The 22853-nt window shown below is 44.9% G+C and overlaps 1 protein-coding gene across 1 annotated transcript in view; it reads right to left on the bottom strand.

The window, feature by feature from the left end:
- The window catches only part of RFC1 (replication factor C subunit 1), a 1503724-nt gene that overhangs the window by 1395007 nt on the left and 85864 nt on the right, over positions 1–22853 (bottom strand). Inside the window, exon 2 of the mRNA XM_069631787.1 lies at positions 4287–4403. Coding sequence (XP_069487888.1) covers positions 4287–4403 — 117 coding nt within the window. The remainder of the gene's footprint in view (positions 1–4286; positions 4404–22853) is intronic.

The raw sequence follows: 22853 nt of genomic DNA, 5'->3' as shown, positions 1-22853 counted from the left end.
TTGATGAAAGCCGTGAGTAGGCGGGTCAAGCTGTTATGCACAGTCTTTGATGATTTTAGTGGGGCATACATCACCCTTACATTGTGAGGGTTTGAGATGTTTGAGGATGTTAATGACATCGGTTTCGGAAATCTTGGTGAATGTGAATTCGGGTAGGTTGGTAACTTTAACGCTAGGTTTCATCTGTACGCGTGTACTTTGCTTGGGTAAGGAGTTGTAGTGGTGGGATATCTTGTTTTGGAGGAGGTTTATTTTTTTTAGCATGGCCGATTGTATGCCTGTGCACCAGGCCTCGTCTTTGACGATCTCATCAGGGCACGTTGGTGGTACAGAGTCCTTTAGATTGGGAGTTAGCAGCGGTGATGCGGTGGTTGTAGGCTTCAGATTTAGCAAGGAAGATGGCTTCCTTGTATTTTTGGGCTATGGCTTTGAATATCTCTTTTGTGTAGTAATACTATGTGTAAGTTTGGCTACTACACCCAGGTTTCAGGTACAACTCCAAATAATATATAATATTTGTACTCCCTATTAGCGGTGAGTATTGTAGTCTAGAATGGCTGGTTTAGCACTCATCCCTCTCTTTAGAATCACTTGGTTATTTGGCTGTGTAATAGATTTAATCTTCCTTCTGAAATACATGGGTATAATGAATGCTGTAAGCTAAGTGCTATGTAACTAGTGAAAGCTTATGTTGTGAGAAAATATATATCTGATCTAGTTCTCATTCACCTTAAATTCTTCATGAGCGGTTCCACGTACTGGTATGTTTTCCTCGCGGTATTATAGCCGCAGAAAAACAAAAATGGCCGCTTTATGTATTGACCCGTTGACGCGGTCACGTGAGTTGTATGTGACCATGTCATGTATCCTCCATTTTGCTTTGGGATGCATAATAAACACTATACTACAAAGCGCATATTCTAAAGTTTTTAGGAATCGCGCTGCTGGTCTTTAGTTTATATTCGGTTTTTATCTATGAACTTGAAATGCTTATAAAGGTTGAAACCTGAAACATGAATATGTGTGAAATGTATACTTTGGATAGCCAACCTGAAAAATAGAAACGGTTGATAATATTGTGCATCTGATTTGCTCTGGTATAATGATGAAATATAGTGTAAATAAACATTACGCTGTCACAGTCTGATACAATACTTGTATATGATAACAGGCTTTAAAGCCACTGAAGGTTTTCCTGAGATCGAGAGAAGTGGCGAATGAGACCAATACTAGAGGGAAGTTCTTGGATAGACACTAGTGTACAGATGAAGAACCAAAAGCAGAGACATTCATTGAAAACACCACACTGATTGAAGTGCAAGGTGTTGCCTGCTGCAAAGTGTGGTAAACCAGGAGGCAAAGGTTAGGGTTGCATACAACCTGAAAACCCTTTATATAAATAAAATTGGTTAACTCTTTGGTTTATAGTTTTCATGTAAGAAATTGCCAGTGGACACCCTCATGAAAATAATGGGGTAGTGGCAAACTGGGACCCAAAGTTGGCAGATCATGTCAACAGATAGAACCAGAGGGAGCTATTAAAAACTGCTGATTTTAGGTAGACAAAGGATAAGAAGAAAATTTTAATTTTGTGTAAGCAATCCCAGCTCTGGGATGGTAGGCTTGGGTACTTTTGACAAAGCCAAACATTGAACAGGGAAATTAGGCGAGATGGGCAATAGGGACTAGACGCGGCCACCCGCTCTGTGATGCCAACAAGGCAAGTGGCATACAGAGGATCCCCAGGGTCTCTTTCCATTCCCAACCTCTGTAGCCAGTCCACTCGCATGCTGCATGTTCAAATGTGTGGGAAGTGTTTAAACTGTTACTGCCTCTGCGAGCCGAAGCAGTTCGCGATTTCTGCTCATGAGCAAGAAGACAGTTCAAGGAAGAGACGCACAAGAGAGCAGGTTGCAGAGCGAACCACGAGCTCCAGCTTACTCCTTTATGCACGAGTACAGAGAAAGCAGTCGAGCCATGAGCAGTCGCAAATAGGAGCTCAGGAGGAAACAGTGCCACACATGGGGAGAGGATGTAGCCATGGCATAATCAGGTAACGACCGGATTCCAAAATGGCAGCGCCACTCTTGATGCCCTCTGCCCGTAGAGCTGTGGGCCACCTGACAAATACCCAAACATCAGCAGCCACAGATGGGTTCGCCAGGGCAACTTACCACAGGCAACCATTCGGAACATTAAGTATCTGCACAATGACACGGGTCAGGGTTATAAACGAAGCGCCCAAACACTGTGTGGGAGTTTGGAGGTGAGGAGAAGGCAAGGAAGCAGGTAGAGCGAGCAGCAGAGTGAAGGGTGAGCAGGAGAGCGGAGGAAGATATAAAGATTTGAAGGGAAAGGCTTGTGGAATAAAAGATCAGAGAGAAAGACGGATAGCTTACGAAGGAGCGATTGGTGTTTTAGGAGGGAGCAGTAAAGGTGACAGAGGAGGTTGGAGGAGAGTGGTGGAAAGAGGAAGAAGGAGACCAGAGGTAGCTCAAGGTTGGAGACTGACGAGTCCGAAAGGAGGAGGAAAGGAATAGAGGTATCAAAAGGGGTGCCGATAGGCAGGTGGTGAAACCAGTGCTGAATGGCCCAAGCTAGGGCTCAGCCAAGGTACAAACACTAGAGAGAGGAAGACCCTTGCTAATGCATAATGCAGGGAAAGAGCACAAGTGGTTTGTCCCCGGCGAGACTGGAAGCCCACCAGAAAACCTAAAGAACACTTGCTCATTGCAAATCTTAGTCATGCTTCTTGAGAAGAGAATCCAAGTTGGGGGGGGGGGGGGGGGGGTTATCACCCTAATTGCAGAATCCGAGTCGGGTGAGGGGGGTGTCTCCTTGGGAATAAAATCCCAGTCAGAAAGGCGCCTGGAGAATCAGAGTCAGGAGGGAAAAAAAAAAAGTTTACATTCGAATCCTTGTTAAATCTGAACATGAGAAAGCTTGTAGAAGAAAGCGAGGTGAGAAACAGACAAGAAGAATAACCAAGCTAAACATGTTCTTGACGCCATGGTGGCTCAATGAGGACCAAACCCTGAAGGACAAATTATGTAACCTACAAGAACCCTTTGGAGGGCACGGCAGAAACCCAAGTCTGGTCCTGACTCCAGAGGGTGTTGATTCAGCAGTGAATGTCCAGTTAAAAAGCATCTCTCTTGGCAGCGGACAGTCATTGACAAGCCAGGCCATCGTAGAGCAGGATGGTCACACTACGCTCCTAGCTGCCAGGAGTGTTGCTGGATACTCCACAACCTTGGGAACTGTGTGACCCAAGACATTGGTCCCCCGACTGTTGTCCAACAATACTTTAGGACCACGGTACTTTCCGCGACAATGAAAATGTTTTCCACTTGATTTGTTTGAGTCCCAAACCAAACCCTCACACTCTTAAGGTGCTGTATCCTCATTTAGTTCCCCTTGCTACAACCCTTTGTTGATTTTAGAAAAAAAGACATATTTTGTTAAACCTTCATACGAGCCTCAGGTCATCTGATGATCACTCAGTCTATGACACTACATTGGTCATGATTAGTGTGTGACACAGCATACCCTATGTACGGATGCTCATTATGTACTGCACACAGGGTATGGCTGAAAGCGATGCAAATTAAGCCACTGCCGATGGAAACTGGGAAGTGTGCGGGTGTGAATCTAGTGCGAGTGAAGCACAAGAAAAGAACACCATACATCTTTAACCTAAGAGGGCATGACAGGTTTGAGCCCCTCATTGGTAATTTAGACACAGTGGGCCTCATTACGAGGTTTGGCGGTAACCTGCCGGTGCTTCCAGCAGGTTGTCGCCAAACTCCTTAGCACTGATTCCGCCGCCTGATATCCCGGTGCCACCGGGATATCACAAGTGGCGGCGGAACAGTAACTCCCCATTCCCACGGAGTACTATGGGGACACTGAAGCACCAGCACCGTTGCCAACAGTGCTTCGATGAAAACAATGCCGGTAGGGGCCCGATTTCCTGGCAAGTCCAGCCTTCCCGGGGATCCGTGTCCCTACGGGCACGGTCATAGTACGGCGGTCCGGAAAGGATGCCAGTATGTTGCTACCGGCACCCTTATTTCCGGGCCGCCGTACTTGGAATGAGGCCCAGTATTAAATGTTTTATGTGCATCTTTCGGTCAAGAAATGAAAAACGGGAGAACATTTATGCCTTTGCAAACCCACCCCGTCCATCACTTCACCACACAACATCCAATCAAGGACCTTTTCCATCCAGGACCTGATCCACTACTTTTGTTTTTACACCCTGCCAATACTGAAAAGATACTGACCTTCCCCTTTTTCTTTTTCATGGACGTGCCTTCCCCACTTTTGGATTTCTCTTTCTTTTCAGGTTCACTTGTAGGTTTCTTCCCAGTGGAAACAACCCCAAAAAACTTTCTTATATCCTATAAGAGAGAAAAACAAGAACAGTTTAGCAATTCTGGCTTCCACATTTTAAACTTTAAGGCTTTCACAACAATTGCCATTCACAGTTTTTAAGTGTGAGCGGCAGAGCATAGCAAGGGAGTCCTAACCAACCAATGGGGGGTTCATGGCTGCGTCCCTCATACAAATGTTTTTTTTTTTTTTTAAACTGGTTAAAGGGTGCATTTTACAGCATGCTGAACTGGGGAAAAGCTGTTCGATTCACAACCAGTTCTTTAGGGCAGGTCTTTAAATGTGCACTCACCACTAGCAAATGGCTAGTGATAATTGACTATTAGCGAGAACCAACATGAGTTGTGAGCATCTATTGAATTAAAATGTGCAAGTGCCTACCTAGAAGATTGACATTTTTACCACTGCTTGCAATAAAACCCAACAGTGCACATAAGCATTTGCAGGACACTACAATATATGCCAGCATTGCTACTGTAAAGCACATTCATGATCCCTGGGCTGACAATATAAGCCAGTATTATGTCACTGTATGACGTACTTTTCATGCTGCCTGTGCCAATATATTGCCATAACATGCCAGAATTGTTACTGCACAAACACTCATGTTGGCGTTGCCCAAAAACTCCAACACTGCCATTGCCATAAGAAGACATTTTCATGCTGGCTGTGCTAAAACATGCCAACAATGCCCCAGAACTCTGTCTTGCAGCCAGTGCCCCAACTATGGCATGACTGTCATAGAAGAAACGCATTGCCATTACTTCTTAAACATACAGTAGGTGGGTTTGCGCACAGACACTGGCACTCACAGAAGCACACATTCACAGTTGGTCTCCTTTTTTGTTTGTTACAGTAACCTTATTCTGACAGGCCCTCATTCTGCTAAGCTCGATTCCACCGTCAGCAACAACCCCCCCATTAAAGTGACACCAAATATACCCCTCGTACTAAGGTCACATCATTTCTACATGTATATCATCATATTTAGACTTTGACCCAAAGCGCTCCATGTATATGCGATTTATTTCTGTTTCCTAGTCACTGTCCAATTCTACTAACGCCTTCTTCAACTGATCAACTTTTAGCCCATTACCATTGCTTTTTCTAAAATGTACCCCATAAAGGCATTGCCTCAGTAAACAGATGACAATATTTCCATAGAATCCCTATGTGATCCATTTGAGTCCCCGATTAGTGAATTTTACAATTCAGGTCTTTAAAGAGTAACCTTCCTTAATCGATAAATGCCATCTAGTAGTGACCGTTACAGATCCTCTTGGCTCTAGATCAAATCACACGGTCTGAGCATTTTAAGATTTACCTTTGTACCAAGAATGACATTTTATTTAGGTGGGGATGTTTATTTTTGGGAACCCTAATAAAAGAAAATCTCATAAAATCATCATGAGATTTACAACATATTCTGACGCGTTTTATTATAAATACTAACAAGTTCACCACCTTCTGAGATCTCTCGGGCCGCTGGCTCTCAAGCATCTGACACATGGAAATATACCCCACACAGCAAATTACATAATTATAAAAACCTTCTCTAGGAATACAGCTGGTTCTTGAACACAATGCTCAAATAGTACTTTATACACAATGGTCCCTAGTCTTCAGAGCCTCTAGCCATGTAGATGGGAGTGCGCAAATTGGATTCACAGGTTTGCTTGCTTATAAAAGGGTATTTAAAAACACAATCCTAACTTGTTTAACATACACTGGTTCAATTCAGTTAAACAAAACATGAATCAACAGTAAACACTTAACATTTTTCTCAGAGGGATAGGTGTGGCCTGGCGCGGATGATGGTGGATGTAGGGCTGTGGAGCACCGGCTAACGCCCTTCATAATCCGAGATATCCTTGTCCTCTCCCACACTTTGGAGGTGTCGGACGGTTGCTGGAGGTGTTGTGGCCCCCTCACCCACCACAGTGGTGTGCGAGAGAGCCTCGCGTCTGAAATCTTGAGGTCCCCTCGCGAGGAGACCCAGCGTGGCAGGGGCACTGCTGGCGTGGGCAGGCAAAGGCGGCAGTCCTTGGCTGTGGGACATCCAGAGCTGCAAAGCGGTAGAGCAGCGGGCAAGCATCCAGATTGAGGTCAGCGTGAGGCTGCCCTGGGAGCACCAGAGAGCGACGGAAGAGCCCAGGCTCACGGAGGAGGGTTGTCGGGAATCTGAGCTGCAGGCTGACGCTGGGAGGACGGTAACCTCTGTTGGGTGGATGTGTGGAGCTGGTATACACCTGAACCGGAGGTATGCATCAGTAGGGGGCCACTGGTAGTGACAGACCCTGCAGAGGGCCACCCATTCCGGTGCTAAAAAGGTGACTTTGTGGAATATGCTGGATAGCGAACCCGATCCGAATGAGGGCAGACAAAAAAAAGAAGAAAAAGAAATTAATCGACCCAGATGAAGGCAAACGGAACACAGTGGACATACCCTGGGGCTGGGCTGTGTGGTGTTGAACTTAGGGTGGTCTGCATCTTTAGGGGTTAAAGGGGGTGCAGGGGAGGGGAGAGATGGTGGTTCTAGTTGGCTGGTTAGTTGGGGATGCGTAGGCTGCAGTCCGCATTGGTTTGGAAGGGCCTACCCCCGAGGTGCTTTATTCCGGCCTCAGAGCTGCCCTCTTACAGGAGGGATCCGAGACTCTGAGGCTGTGATGAAAGGCACTAGGGTTTGGGTTGGGCAATGGATACACCAAGTTCAGAGATTGTATGGCAGGGGGCAGGGGGTTGTATGTTTCAGTCAGCACATGTAAGGATCTCATTGGGCATGAAGCAACGAGTCTGTGTAGGTACGGTGACCCGCCCTCACTTAAATCATTGACAAAGGCCTGTTTGTGGGGAATGGCAAGTACGTTTTGCTGTATGTCTTGGAATGTTAATGGGTTCTGTGACAAGATTAAGGCGGTACGGCGCTTCAATGCATAATCTGGTATAAACCGGCATTTGTTTTTTGTAGGAGACCCATCAGGCTGAGAATGAGTGCAAGTTCTTTCTGAGAATAGCCTATAATAGGAAAGTTCATGCCGGATACACAGGGGGAAGAGAATGAGAGTGGGGGGGTGGGGGGGATGATTAGGTGCTCTCCTGCATCTCGAGCTGGAATTGGTTGGATTGGAGGGACTTAATTTCGGACCGCTCCTCAGAAATATAAAGGCTACTGCTACAAACATGGGATAAGTACCATAGTTGTGTGACCGATAAGGCAAGGCAGGCATTCCTGGCATCGTATGAGACTGGGGATAAATCCAGGCAATTGCTGGCGTGGCTAGAAAAGAGGGAGGCCTTGATGGGGACACATAGGCAAATGTATGGGATGCTTCCAGGTCGTCTCACTTTGATGCATGTGGATCTGCTGGATGAACTCCCGGTTCCCATAATCGCAGAGGGAAGTGCTAGAAGTGGAGATTACGGAAGATGAAGCGACGGTAAAACTCATGTCTCTTCAGTCGGGCCAATCCCCGGGACCAAATGGATTCCCAGTGGAAAAAAGCTATATGATAAAATATCAAAGGCGATGCAGTCTATGTTCCAGAGCAGTCGAGAAAGGGGTGAATACCTGCTGACCTGCATCAGGCCCATGGTACTCCCTAAAAATGGCAAACCGCCTGAGGATTGTGCAACCTACAGACCGATTTACCTTATCAATATTGAGTAAAAGGTACTGGCCCAGAGGCTGCTGAAGGTTCTGCCACATAGGATACACCCCGACGAATGCAGGTTTTTACCGGATCGGGCCTGTAAGGAAGGCGTGGTATCAACAGTAAGACAGACACAATTGACCACAGTTGAAGGGTGTTTATTGAACTTCAATTGGGTTTGAAAAACGCATACCTAATCCTAAATGTAAAGATGGGAGCAAGCTACGACCACCAAATAACGCAATCCTAGTGGTTTATTGTCAAAATAAAAGGGCCTATACTAATGAACCCATTACCAATCCTTACCTCTAAATAGAAATAGTGTGGAAAACAATTCTATGCAAATGTAAAGTGTTCAAGGAATGATATGTCAGGATATTCAAGCCGTTGGCTTCCCGTCCTCACGTTTTCGGCACGGGATAAGATGGCACACAAGCTTAGCACAGGCTCTGGCTTCTCTAGCATAAGGGTGCAGTTGCAAACTTCAACATCATGGCCTTCTGTGCCAAAGTCGTTCAAAGGTTCTCTCGGGAGGATAGCTCAGGGGCAACATGCTCACCTTGGAAGCAAGATGGCACCAAGCAAAACACAGGTTCGATCCCCGGGTCCGCGCTTAGAAACCTTTGGGTATTAAGCATACTATAAATAACCAATCATATCATATCAAAGTCTTTCTTTCAGAGGGCCTAATGCAACAAACAAATAATAAAGTTCCTTTCCTTCTAGTATTCTCCTACGCACACTTTTCTCAGGTAAATTTACTGTTCACCTTGGATCCCCCCTCTGCCAGGCTCAGATCCGTTCTAACACAACATCTTAAATCAGTCTCCCTCAGCCAGGTTCAGACCAATTTATCTTTTGTAGCACAAACAGGATTTAACACAAAAAACTTTCAATTGATCTCCCTCCCTCGGGCTTGGATCAACTTTATCTACTTTCATCAACTTTTTTTACTTTATCAACATGGAAGACTTTCGATTGTGCACAGGATTTGGCTTGGCCCGTTGCAAGACCACTTCGATTGACAATCCTTTGCCACTATTTCACTTTTGTCAACTCTAAGCTGGATACCTTACAGAGACCTTCGGATTGAGCATGCACGCGGTGCCGGACCACTCTGTCAAATGTATTATATATCTTGGTTTCAAAGTTCAATCACTTATCTGCAGTTCAACTTTACTTGCGTTGGTCATCACACACGTGGATACAAAGTTCATTCCAGCGCTCGCTATACAATGTTGCCATTTGCAAACTTGGCTTCAACACAGACCGGTCCTGTATCTGTCTCCCCAACTCACCGGCTTTATTGATTTCACCGACACTGCTTTGTTGTTGGAACAAAGGACAGTACCACTGCAGCTGACGATTCTCCCCACCTTGGGAGGGCCCCGGGTACCTCAGACACACAATGCAGGATTCCTCAACCTGGTTTCCTGGTCTTACTTTCATGAAGACTCGGATAGTAAGCGTAACGGTTCTTTGTCGAAAAGGTCAAGGGAACTTCCCTCCTTGTGATCCCCTTTGGTTTCACCGCCTTTCACCTTGTGTTAAACCGCCATCTTGGAACTGCTGTTTCCTCATGTGCTTTGCCTCGCTCAGAGTGTGCTCTCGTGCTCCGACTTTTATCCGTGTGGAGAAGTGTAATGGAAGTCAAGTGTGCGTGGGGGTCAGTAACTGCCTGACCCTGCCTGACCAGTGTATTGGGACATGTTAGGTATACGGCTCAGGTGTTAGTCCATTTTCTCTCATAGCGGGATGTGCGTGAGAAAGTGTTTGTGTTGTGACAAGGGAGAGGGGGAGGGCTGAGTTCCTAAGTATCATACCTGGTAGGATTGGAATAAAGGGGATACCACATCTCACCATCCAGTGTCCTACTCCCTGAAGACCCCTCACCCAGGTGATCCTGCTGCACTGGTCCACCCTCAGGAACTGGATCCAAATTCAATGACCGTGTCCTGTCCACCTCGATGACAGATTACTGGGGACTTGTGGGTGAGGCACCTTATGCTTTCTCACAGGCCAAGCAAATGAATATCAAATGGTTTCATATAGCCATAGATCAGGCAGAATATTACCTGGATCCTCTCGCAGTGGTGGCAATTGATTTTGAAAAGGCTGTGGACTCGGTCCACTGGACGTTTCTGTGGGCCCTGCTGACGAAAAGTGGGTGTGGGTCCTAGGTTTTTACAGTGGGTGAAATTGCTGTATGAGCACCTGTTAGCAGTGATCCGGGTTAATGGGGAGATCTCTCATTACTTCCCACTGAAGCGAGGCATAATACAGGGAGGCAGTAAATTATGAGAGGACCAACCTTCTGAGGAGTATACATAAGAACCCCACCAGTTCTCCGTCAGCATCTGAACATCACTTTCAACATTCTGTAGGAGGAGCGGATCTGGATCCAGAAGAGATAGTTGGCTTGACAGTACCCTTGGGCCAGTGTCTGTAGTGCCCATGCATCTGAAGTAATGAGATCCCATTCTTGCAGATGCTGGGTCAATCTGCCTCCCACTGGGGTCCTGTGAGCAAAGTGCCGAGAGAGGTTTGTGGTTGCTGCTGAAAGTAAAGAGGAGGCTGTTTGAACCATTTTTCCTTCATGACCTATGGGCATGTGTAAACCTTCTTTGCCCTTGCTTACGACGTCTCACCTCGAAGGTGGATGTTACTGCAGCTGACGGATGGCAGCCCCAAAAGATTTTGCTGCAGCCTTTGAAGCATGTAGTTTCTCCAGGCTGTCGTCCGCCTTGTGGCCAATTAAGTTGACCCCATCAAAGGACATATCTAAAAGCCTTGATTGGATGTCAGGGGCAAAGAAAGAGGTTTACAGTCACGCAAAATTCAGGATTACTGCCCTAGACCACATGCATATTCCAACGCAATCTGATGTGTCTAGTCATGACTGAAGGGATCAACAGAAAGCCTCCTTTTCATCATTAATTAGGTTATTAAAACCTTCTTGGTATTTTGTTGGGGGCAGGGGCTTTCCCACTCCCCAGTGCTGCAAGGCAATGCAGCACAACACAGGTTTGAATCCCGTTCCCACGCTTAGAAACCACTCGCTGGTATTCAGCACGTCAAACGAATTAAAATAAAAATACAGTATCAAGGAGGTTGAAGAGACAATTGCTGCACTGGGGAGTGGGAAAGCCCCGGGCCCCAATAAAATACCAGTTGACCAATACAAATATGAGAAGCAAGTTTGGGGGTCGGTACAAGGTAGTCTCTTTAACGCTATGATCCGCTTGAGATTATTCCCTAGTACCTGGCGTGAGGCAGGGATAATTGCCCCATCTATAAAAAGTGAGGGAGGGAATCACTGGGGAACTTTGTTAGATGCGGCTGGTAAAATCTACAGCAAATTCATTCTTGGACAACTGCTGACCTGGGCCGAATCAGCAGAGATATTAAGCCACCTCCAGGAAGGGTTCCGGGATGGCATTAGCACGCTAGACCAGGGCTTTCGTCTCAACATGATCCTAAAGAAATATACCAAACTGAACAGAGCAAAGATCTATGCAGTCGTCGTAGATCTCTAGAACGCATTTGATTGCGTGCCAGGAAGCCACTGTGACAGGTCCTGGCAGACTACGATATCCCAAGCAATCTGTTGGTTGCTATCCAAGATCTGTATGCCGAGAACAAAGCATCAGTATGTTGGGACCTGGGCGGTGAACTTACAAGCCCTATTGACGTCCAGCGAGGAGTGCGACATCGATGTGTCTTGGCCCCCTCTTTTTTTGTATATACATCTACAAAAGAATAGATGAGCAGCTTGCACACAGATGGGTACAGACCATTACCCGGCACTATTCTTCACGGACGACGCAGTGTTGCTATCCACCACCCCGATGGGCCTCAAGCATACCCTCCCTCGATTCACCAAAAAACGTAAATAGATGCACCTAGAGCTGAACAAGAACAAAAATATGGTCTTCAGGCCCATGCTAGCCAACCAGCTCAATCTTACCATCAAAATAGACTTCATCAAACTAAAAGATGTGCACACGATTGTCTGGTCATTCGCTTTTCTGAAAATGGTGTTTGGATGCACCAACTAATTAAAGCTGCTATGACGCTGGAAAAGTTCAGTGGTGGGATAAGATTCTCAACCTGCCATGGCAGGGACGCAGTGACTCCTGCACTCCAATACAGGCTGCTAGCTTTGCCATCAGCTCTGTATGGTGCAGCAATCTGGGGACACACGTGAGCTCAGACTCTTGAAGTTGTGGAGAATGCATTTATGAAACGCCTGCTCAAGCTGTCAGTGAGCACCCCTAATGCCACACTCCACATGGAATGTGATCTTTGCCCAGTCGAAGACCTTGTCTGCGTAAAACCACTTTACTACTGTAGCAGGATTTGGATAGTACCGGCCCTATCCAGGTATAGAGATGTATTGACACACATTCCGAGCCAGGAATGGTGCTGCTCACTCCACTGGTTCATGCATGTGAAATATTGGCTTACTAACATGGATCTAGCCTATCTATGGGAATCCCAGTGCAACATGAAAATTGGATCGAAAGAAATGCTTAAAAAAAAAAACAACAAGAAAAAAAGCTGCCAGAGACGAGAATGGAAGCAGCCGTCTCGAGCTTAGAACCGGATAATCTTACATGAATAGCAAACAGGACTTTGGTTTGAACCCTACCTAGACTTCATCAGTCCAAGCTATGAAGAGCACTTTTCCTTCAATTCAGGGTGAATATTCTGAGGGTTGCGAGCTTCACCAAGAACTGGAATCAGCCCAATGAGGCCACTTGCCCTGTCTGTGGTGTTGAAAACGGGACATTGGTACATCTAACGTCGTTTTGCTCACGTTATACCGATTTGAGAGCCAGATACTTATTTCCCCTATTCAGGCTGGCAAGCATGCAACACACAGAAGTGGCTATGAACTATTGTAGAAAATCAGATCTCAATACAGCTCATTCTGTAGCCAAATTTGTACGCACTGCTTGGCTGCGAAGGACCAAGATGGTAAAACCAATAAACTCTCCCTCAGAAGATGAGCATGATTAGCAAACTTATAGTATAGATAACTCTTGCACAATCGACAATTCTGCCCTTTTCTTACTACAATGTGTGGCAGCCAGTGTTATCCAAAGGAATGCTGCTCTTATTAGATGTTTGTATATACTATTTGGTCTTAACATCCGTAGACTTGGCTTTTTTTTTTAATGGAAAGAAAATGTATAGTTTGTATTGGTTTTAATGAGGTTCCAATTGAACTGTTTTTATGTATATGTGATTGACTTGCTTTTATGGTTTCAATACCAAATAAAGCTGGTGTTGATTGATTGAAACATTTATCCAAAGAAATCGGTTTTAGAATGGGGTTTGAACTTTGAAGTCTATGTCAAAGGTCCCTTCAACTTCGACTCTTTCAAGGAGGATGTCACTGAAGCCTTTTGCTTCAATGCTAACTCGGCGGTCGACACTGTCGAAGCTACTTGAGTAGACACCTCAGAGGCCTTTCGACTGAAGCTTTTGGGTGCATGAGTTGAAGCTTTATTCAATCCCCTGTCGGTCTTGGAGGATGCAGTGGAATCAACAGCCTTCTTAGGCTCTTTCGAGGAACCATGAGGGGCCACCTTCAGAAACACCCAACATTCTCATGAAAACGTTCCCTTTCAGCAACTGCGGCGGTCTTTTGAGGATAACGCATGTCGGGCGAGAAATTTGAAGATGACGAACAATGGCATTGTTTCTTACTCTTCTTACGTGACGACGAAGAGGTGTGACGGGAATCACTCCTGGATCTCGATTGCTTGGTCTCTGGTTGAACTCCTACCCTCAGGATTTTCTTTTCAAAGGTGTGGAAGACGTAGATGTTGAAACAGACCGATGCAGGGCGAGCTTCAACCTTCTCTCCAAGGCTGTACTGGTCATCGATTGACAGGAGCTGCATTCGAGTACTTCATGATGTTCACCTAGGCACCAGAGACAAAGCCTGTGTGGATCAGTGATCAACATCTTCCGAGTCACAGTCCGCACATCTCTTGAAGCCTGTTATTGGCATAGACATTGTGATAAAATCTCTACAGGATTAACAAATATTAAATCTTTTGTCGAAGAAATTCTCTGAGGGGAGTTGAACCATTTAGAGAGCATGCAGCGCATGCGGGAAAAAAAATAAAATAAAAAATAAAACGAACTGGGGCAGTATGTGATATTTATACTATCATCTAAGTCATGACTAATGAGACAGGAATGTAACCATCGAGGGACAGACGATACCGTACAGCAAAGACTGCTGTCAAAAAAAAGATTCTGAGACTGCAAAGCAAGATACGAATATATCTAAGAAAATATATCCAAGATGAGGAATCCGTGGGAAGACACAATCCATTCGGAATATTAAAATTGTTTTCACATTCTCCCTGCCTCAAGAGAATAAGAGTCGTGTGGCAGAGCCAACCAGAGAACCATACATTAGAGCAATTCTGGGTTCTGGATGGGATTGGTAAATTTAAAAAAGCTCAAGAAAGGCAATGGAAGTTTCTCATCTCACTGCTACAAGACCTGAAGTGAAAAATTCCAGTGACTGTACACAATATAAAACGTGTGCATCGTCTAAGGAACATATTAAGTTGGATCCAATAGATTCACCATACATGGATAATTGCAAGAATGACATTTACAATTTGGTGTAGCCATTCCTGGCCTCAGATGTTTTAATAGATATGTAAAACAATTCAGACATGTGTGAGATGCTAGCACATGCAGTGGGGATGTTGCACTGATGAACATTAGAAAACATAATCAAACGTGATTTATATTACCTAAAATACTGACATACAGGTCATATGCCAACAAAAAGGGGAACCTTACAACAGAGAATAGCAGCCCAGGATTAGAATGTGCACCATTCAGAACATTAAACCAACTTGGTAATTTTGTCCCTCAGGACAGGGTCAAATTTTTAGCCATAACACTGGATTCCAAATGGTCCATGTTAACATTTGAACCAAATGGTAGTGCTGCCTATTATCTAATGCAACCCTGCCAAAATTAAATCCTTCCTGACACAAGATCACTTGGGAGTGATCGTGCCGTTATTAGTTCCACAAGAGACCATTGAAATTCTTTACTTCTGGGTGCTCCTGAATGCATAATCGTCTTTAGTTACTAATTACCTAAGCTGCCAGAATCATCACTAAAAATACTCATTCTCAACATATTTCTGGCAGGTCACGCAGTTTACATTAGCTTCCATTTCAATCGAGAGTTCAGTTCAAGGCCCCAACTTTCATTCATAAATCCATCTATGTCAAGACGCAATTCCATCTTAAGCAATATTTAAAGATGTATAGTCCCAACAAGCATTTCCAAGCATTCACAGTCTTTGACCAAACTTTTGATTGATCACCTCAATTTCCATCGTTCACGTGCCCACGGGCATTCCTTCTCAGTTCAGGTTGGAAATGGTTGGGTGCTGCCCTGGAGCCTCAGGGTTGCAAAATATGAAGAGTTTTTAATGTAAGGTGGGAGAGGTTGGAACGGAAAGAGTGTAGATGCTGCTTGTGGGTGCAGTAACCGAGTTCAGGTTGGAAAAATAAAGTATTTTACTTCGCAATCTATGGACTGCTCGTGCTTTAAAGTTCAAAACCTCTTCCCGTTTCAACAAACTGAAGACGCTTTTGTTTATTAGCTCCTTGTGATCTGTTCTAGCGTTACTTCTCTTCTATGATTTTGGCTTTGTCGGCCAGCGGACCTGCATACCTTGATTGGTTGTAAGCACCATACAAATGCTTCAAATAAAATTTCTTTATTGGGCTACTGGCAGGGAAGCAGAAAGTCTGCTAGAGCCTTCCCTTGAACAGGAAGACAAGAGGATTTGGGAGTAAAAGTGACGGAATGGCTAAGGATTTGGGAAGGAATGGATTTTATAGTTTGCTGGCACATCTGTGTTTGGGGGTCAAACAGTAAATGGTTAGCAGTGAGCCAAAAAGGACAGAGCACCTACCAAAAGGGAAGACGGACAGGCTGTTCTAGGCGCATCAATAAAGTGGAATAAGTCAGTTCCAAAGGCCAGTGGGGGAAATGGAGAGTTAAAATTGCAGCAGGAAGGTGGCTAAAAATCCTTTAGAACAAAATTGAGGGGGCAACACGTGGCAGATTGAAAAATCCATTTGATGTACTTTTACAAAACAATTGGGCGCTTTGGGTTGAATGTAACGAGAGGTTGAAATGCGGCTTGAATGGGGTATTCAGGAATATGTTATTTTATAGATTAGTACACCGTCTCAACGACAACTAAACATACTAAGGTTTTGATCATTACATTATTATTTTGCTTCTGTAGTTGGCTTCGGAATAAATATTGTTAGGCAAGATTGTATGCAGTACCCTTTGGGTGCACTACAATAACCCTGACTTCCTGGGCACGCTACCAACCTTTGGTATAAGTCTGTACTACACAGGTTGGGAAGCTTGTTGAGCAGCCAAGCTGATCTCAAGAGGGGTCAATGTGATCTGTAAGGGAGTTAAACAGAGATTCACAGATACGAGTATTCAAATAAACTCTTACACACAAGGTTTCTTGATTAAACAATTATTAATTTAACAGTCAGTTTGAATAAGCCTTCAGAAGGGAGCAATATAATGCAACACACAAAAAAACTTCAAAAATACACACAAGTTTTCTAAATCAGCAAATACACATTTGGATTGGTTCACAGACACTACCTACACCCTTAGGTGACTTCAATAGCTAGGGTGTAGTGGACATTAATATATCACTGTTGCATTAAGAATATACGAGAGGGGTGCTAAAGAAAAGAGGTTTTAGAATAAGACACTGTTCACACAATTATTCTCAACCAGTTAAGTACTTTCATAAACCCCCCAATGCAAAGTCAGTTGACCCTTTCCTGGAAGGAAGGCAAAACACATAGGCAGAAGAGAGAAGTGTCATTCAGGGAGCCAGCCCAGACAATGTTAAGTTAGCAAAAGTCAAGGTGAACTGAAGCACTTCTTGCAGGTAAGTAAAAAAAAACACAATGTTTTAGAAATCTTTGTAGAAAAAGTAGAATCAAATGTCGAGTCACAAGCTGTTAAGCCTGAGTCGTAGACGATGCAAGCAACTCTACAAGAGCAACCGAGACAAGTCTCAACTGAGACCAAGCAAGGTGACACAACAAGAGGCAAGTTCTCTTAGACTGTACAGTAACTTTAAGTTGAAGAAAAGTGCAGCAGATAGCTTCTGTTCCTGCGCAGCTCTGAAGATCTTGGTGTTCCTGGGCCTCAGTCGTGGTGACAAGATGGAGGATGTCTGGGGACTCTTGCACTGCAATGGGACAGTCACCGACTGCAACCGGCAATCTTCAAACAAGTGGCACTTCTGTGTTTCAGCTCCTTGCGTCCACCGCAAACACTGCAGATCCTGGCTGTCAAGATGGGCTTTCCTTGAATCTGGGGTCCAGCCCTCTCTTAAGGTGGCTCAGGCTCGGTCAGTCCTGCTTCCTGGGAGTCCGGAGGATCTTCTTGGAGCTCGTTAGGGAGAATTATCATTCTCATTCTATGGCTAAATTTCCCTTACCTAGTGAGTCACTCAGCAGATTTGCTGGATTTCTGGAGTTTATTTTTTCCACTGGGTAAGAGTGTGAGCTTTTCCCCCACTCTTACCTGTGTTTTGCCATGTGTATTTCATCTGTTTTTGCGATTGTGGACTCTGGAGTACACCACTTCAGTAGCCCCACTCTTTTGTGTGTTACACAGCACCTTCAGTGCAGTGACACAGGGTTGTCTTTTAGACTTCCCACCGATTCCATTTCTGGGGCTGACTACTGTCCCCCAGAAAAGGGTAAAGTTGCCATTAACTTTACATAGTCATTTAACCACAGATCCAGTACACCCCATTTTACATGGAGTATTGAAAGGGTTAATCCTTAGCCCTTTTTTATCTGTACCTCCTGGAGCACTGTTTTGCTCTTTTAACATTTAGACTTGGCTGGTGGCAGTGGTATCTACCATAACTTTTCTACCGCGATTATACTATATAAACGTGGTATTGTTTTAGGCTATTATATTAGCCTCGAGCATAAACCCGCTTGACCAAATACTCTTTCTTTTGGCTCCGGTCGGGTTTATTCGCCATTCCTTTTGTTAAAGTCCTTCTTGTGTTTTACTTTGCGCGGGAAACCAGGTTTGCCTTCTTTGTTCACCGTCTTTTGGCGGGCTTCTGCCAAGAAGCTCTCCTCTGGGCGCCTGGGTGTCTACGTGGGATGTGAGGGAGGGGTGTAGTCACCCCCTGCACAGGGTATCCTAGGAAACCCAAGTCGCACTTTGCCATGATTGGCTGAGGTGGTTGTCCGGGCCGGACAAACCCCTGCTGCGTGATCGACAGCCAGGCTGTGTGAATGGGAGATTTTCGCATAAAAGGCAGGACTCTTGAGCTGGAAGTCAGAGTCGCCACTGGAACTACAAGGAACCGAAGAGAAGCGGAGAAGACGACGGCTGCTGCAAATATCCCATCCCGGTGAAGCCCTGCTGCAGTCCTGAGCTATCTACCCTTCGACAACCAGAGAAGATCTAACCCGGAGTCTTCTTCCCTTGAGCTTGGTGGGGTCAACCGTGGGTCTGCAGGAAACTACCAGGAACAACTGCCGTGGCACCAGCTTCTTCATTGAATAAGGTACTGTGCCCAGCTGCGAGGAACTAGGGTTAATCCCTTTTCTCATCCTCCAAGGCTTGCCCTCGTCTCCCCTCCTTCTTATAACGTTTGCTTCCTCTGTTGACAATATCCAAGTACTCCTGGCAACGTTGAATCTTGAACTGACTCTGTGATCCTCGACAACAGGAACCCAGTTCCACTTGACACTGGCCCTGGCCTATTGACTTTTGTTTTCCTGTCAGCAAGTGTTCTCTGATTCTGTCTGCCTTGACAAAAGTATTGCCTATGATTTTTGCCCCCAACTCTCTTTGGCTAACTAAGGTGCTAAGTGTGTTTTTGCCCCGGTAACATTTCTTTCCGCGGATACGCGTATCTTTCGTAAGACCGAACTGTCATTACTGTCAAAAAGTGATCGCATATGTATTCCCGGTAACATCTTGTTTCACAACACCGGTCCGTTAAAACATAGGGTACTTACCTTGAGTTGTTCAGTGCCAAGAAAATTGGTTGTGTGTAGTGTATTTTCGTGTGGTTTTAATTTAATACAAGTGAAGTGTTTTACCAACCAATGGTTTAGAAATAAATGTATTTTTACTTTTCAACCAAAAACCTTGAGTCAGTGTTTGCTTGAGTCACAGTAATTGTGGTCCTTTGTGTAATTTCTACTACTGCTCATTTGATCTTGAGATAAGTCTGGCTGCTCCGCTACTGCTACACATTTAACACAGTGGTACAAGCTTGTACCAAAGGTGAACTTGTATTACCACTTGTGGTCTTAATTGTGTGTAGTGGTCCCTAAGGGCACTGCACAGGATTCTGCCTAACATAGCTCTTGGCCAGCTTAAAGGCAACGCACACAATCTGGTGTTCCTCTCCCTGGCTATTCGGTTCCAGCAGCGACAGCAGTGGAAATTCAACCAGCTTTGAGAGGATGTCCAGGTGGCTTACTTTGGAGTTGATTGGTCCCACCAATTCAAGGGGAGAAGTCGCACTTGCAGGGCTTCTCTGTCGATACGAATTTGGAGCTTCATGACAGCAGCATGGCTTCAAAGGGTAAACCAAAGGTCCAGGAGTTGCAGCAGGCATCTCTTCCAAGTTCTTCTTCGGATTCCTTCTTCCAGTGGTCGACTGCCTTCCAAGCCAAAAAGCCTCGCCTTTTATGCAGGTCTCCCCCATTCATTCCAGCCTAGCTGTCAAGTCACCCAGCAGTGTGGGTGTCCTTGCCGGACAGCCAGCCGGCCACTCACCTAAGAGTGCATTCCTGTCTCCTATGAGACTAAGCACAGGGAGTTTAGGGCACCTCCCTCGCTTCCTGCCCCTGCCAGAAACCCTGGAACCAGAAGCAGACTACACTCGTGAATCCCGCCAAAGACAAAACAAAAAAAGGGACCAAACCTGGTTTGGCGCACAGAGTAAATCTCAAGAAGGACCTTTCCACAAAGAAATGGCGAAAAAAGAAGAAGATCGGGGCCATTTTAACAAAAATGGCACCCTTGGGTGCTTTACAGTGGCTGCGAACGCAGCCCGTGGTAAAAGCACACAACAGTAATTAAAAGTAAACCACTGCCACCAGCCATTTATTGAGGAAAGTGTAACATAAAATTGTTACATGAGAAGCTAGACAAAGGGGGATACTGGGATACTAAGTAACCCTTCCAGCACCCTATTGTAAGATTGTGTGTGCTGGGTCTAGAAAGTTACAAATGTAAGTAAAGTCAATTTCACTTTACTGCCCTTGGAAACAATAGTTTATCCAAGAGGAGGTATTTAAACCTCTGGGAAATCTGAAAGACTTCCCTGTGCCACTGCACTAAAGGTGCTGTGTGACACAAAGATGATGCCTATGGAGAATGTCAGACTCCACAACCAAAAGCAATACAGTGTTCAAAATCACATTAAAATACGAGAGAGTGGGGAGAAAAAAGGTCACACTCTCTCCACGTTAAAAATTAAAGTCCTAAAATCCAGAAAAGTTGCTGGTGGTCTCTAGGGTAGAGAGGAATTAGCACATTTCTGAGAATTCTCCCTAACAAATATGAAGACACTAGCTGAACTGCCTGGCTTCGACCCGGGATTTCAATTTTCAGAATTTTAAATATCAGAACGTCTCACTTCAGTTTCTTCAGCAGTTGCATTCCTTCGTTGTTCAGCGGCACTAATTCTCTTCACAGCAAGTCGTGTTTCAGTTTCTTCAGCAGTTCTGTTGCTTTGTTTGTTTACAGCACAAATTCTCTGATTAGTAAGTCTTGCTTCAGGTTCTTCAGCACTTTCATTGTTCTGTCTCAAAGCATGTTTAGTTCTATCAGCTTCAAGGTCTTGAGATCTTACTTCTTCAGAATGTTGATCATGTTTCAGCTTTTGATGTTTTGTTTCGATTGTAATTAAATACTGCTCCTTTGTTGTGGCAATTCCGTAAAAATATATTTGTGAGGGGGCAGGTGGGGTCAAAGCATTAATGAAAAGAGAATACAGAAGAAAGAAGTATTTTTGTTAAACATGGAACCCGATTCAAATCAACTGTTTCAACTAGGTCATCGTCAAATTGTAGCAAAAGTCCATCTGATGTCATGAGGGTGAAGTACCTGTCCAAAATTTTGCAATAGAAATTAATCAGGTGTTGATGTTTCAGGTTGGATGGGAGAGGAGCACTTACTACATATGACCTGTAGGGAACGGTATGACACATTGCGAGTCAGAAATAGTTGCATTAATTCGGCAATGAAATAAAGAATATGCCATGCAAAAATCATGACACCAGACCTCACCGTTCATGAGGTGTTACGTCCCCAACAACACCACATACAAAACCACAAAGAAACACAACTTTGATTATATATAATACATTACTCACCGTAATCGTATTTCTGATGCTTGTATCTGCTTAGATGCACCTGTTGTGCACAGGCCGACATCTAGTGGAAGCTTCAGGGTATTGCAGTTTGTTTTTCAAAACTCGAAAGGGGGCGTCGAGCTAGGGCGTGCCAGTAATACTATCCCTAGTGTGACGTCCCATGTACCCATGATACCTCACGCGTGTATGACCCTCAGATTGTATTTTTTCTGACATGAGGTAGCATGAGGAGTAGCGCGAGTTCAGAGCATCCACGCAGATAACATAGATGAGACTACAAGCATCCATGCGCCTTCTCTCAGAGGGGAGGAAAGGTGGGCGCATGTGAATCTAAGCAGATACAAGCACCAGAAATATGATTACGGTGAGTAATGTATCCCTTCTGAGGCTTGTGGAATCTAATTAGATCACATGCAGTGCATACATTAGCGAGCAGTGTTAGAAGAAGGAGGTGGGATGTGAGAAGGGTCGTGAGCAAATACATGTCTTAGAACCGCTTGTCCCACTTGAGTATGTGTCTTGGAATGAGCGTCAATGCAGTAGTGCTGAGTAAAGATGTGAATAGAGCTCCATGTAGCCACTTTGCAAATGCTGTCAAGGGGTATATTTGCAATGAAAGCCAGAGTGGCTCCAGTACCTCTTTGAGAGTGGGCCCTTGGCGTAAAAGGCAATGTTTTATCTGAGAGGGAATAGCACAGTTGGAAACATCTGACTATCCATCTAGAGATGGCATTCTTTGAGACGCGATCTCCTTCTCTGCCTAGAGCTATGGAGACGAACAGTTGATCTGTCTTTCTTAGCGGTCTGGTCTTGTCTACGTAGTAGAGGACCGCTCTCCTTACATCTAGTGTGTGGAGTTTCACCTCAGGAGAGCTTTTGGGTTTCTGGAAGAAGGCCGGTAGCTTAATGGACTGGTTAACATGGAATTTGGAAATAAACTTAGGTTAAAACCTAGGGTGAGTGCGTAAAACTAGTGTATCCTTATGTACTGTAAAGAAAGGATCCTGCACTGACAGAGCCTGAATTTCACTGACCCTTCTTATGGATGTAATGGCTAAGAAGGCAGTTTTATAAGTCAGGTGTTTGAGACTAGATTTGTGCATGGGTTCAAAGGGAGGACCCATGAGCTTAGCAAGTACCACATTAAGGTCCCACCCTGGTGGTGGGTTAGAGATTGGAGGGTGGAGTCTCTTTACCCCTTCCATAAATGCTTTGGCAACTGGCATTTTCCACCATGACACCTTGTTATGGGAAGTGGTGTAAGCTGATAAAGCAGCCAGGTGTACTTTAAGCGAGTTAAACACTAACCCTGCATCTAGTAAGTGAATCATATAGGTGA

Source organism: Ambystoma mexicanum, chromosome 6q, assembly GCF_040938575.1.
Source record: "Ambystoma mexicanum isolate Mex_15411 chromosome 6q, UKY_AmexF1_1, whole genome shotgun sequence".
Taxonomy (NCBI): Eukaryota; Metazoa; Chordata; class Amphibia; order Caudata; family Ambystomatidae; genus Ambystoma; species Ambystoma mexicanum.
This window is presented reverse-complemented; position numbering and strand designations above follow the sequence as displayed.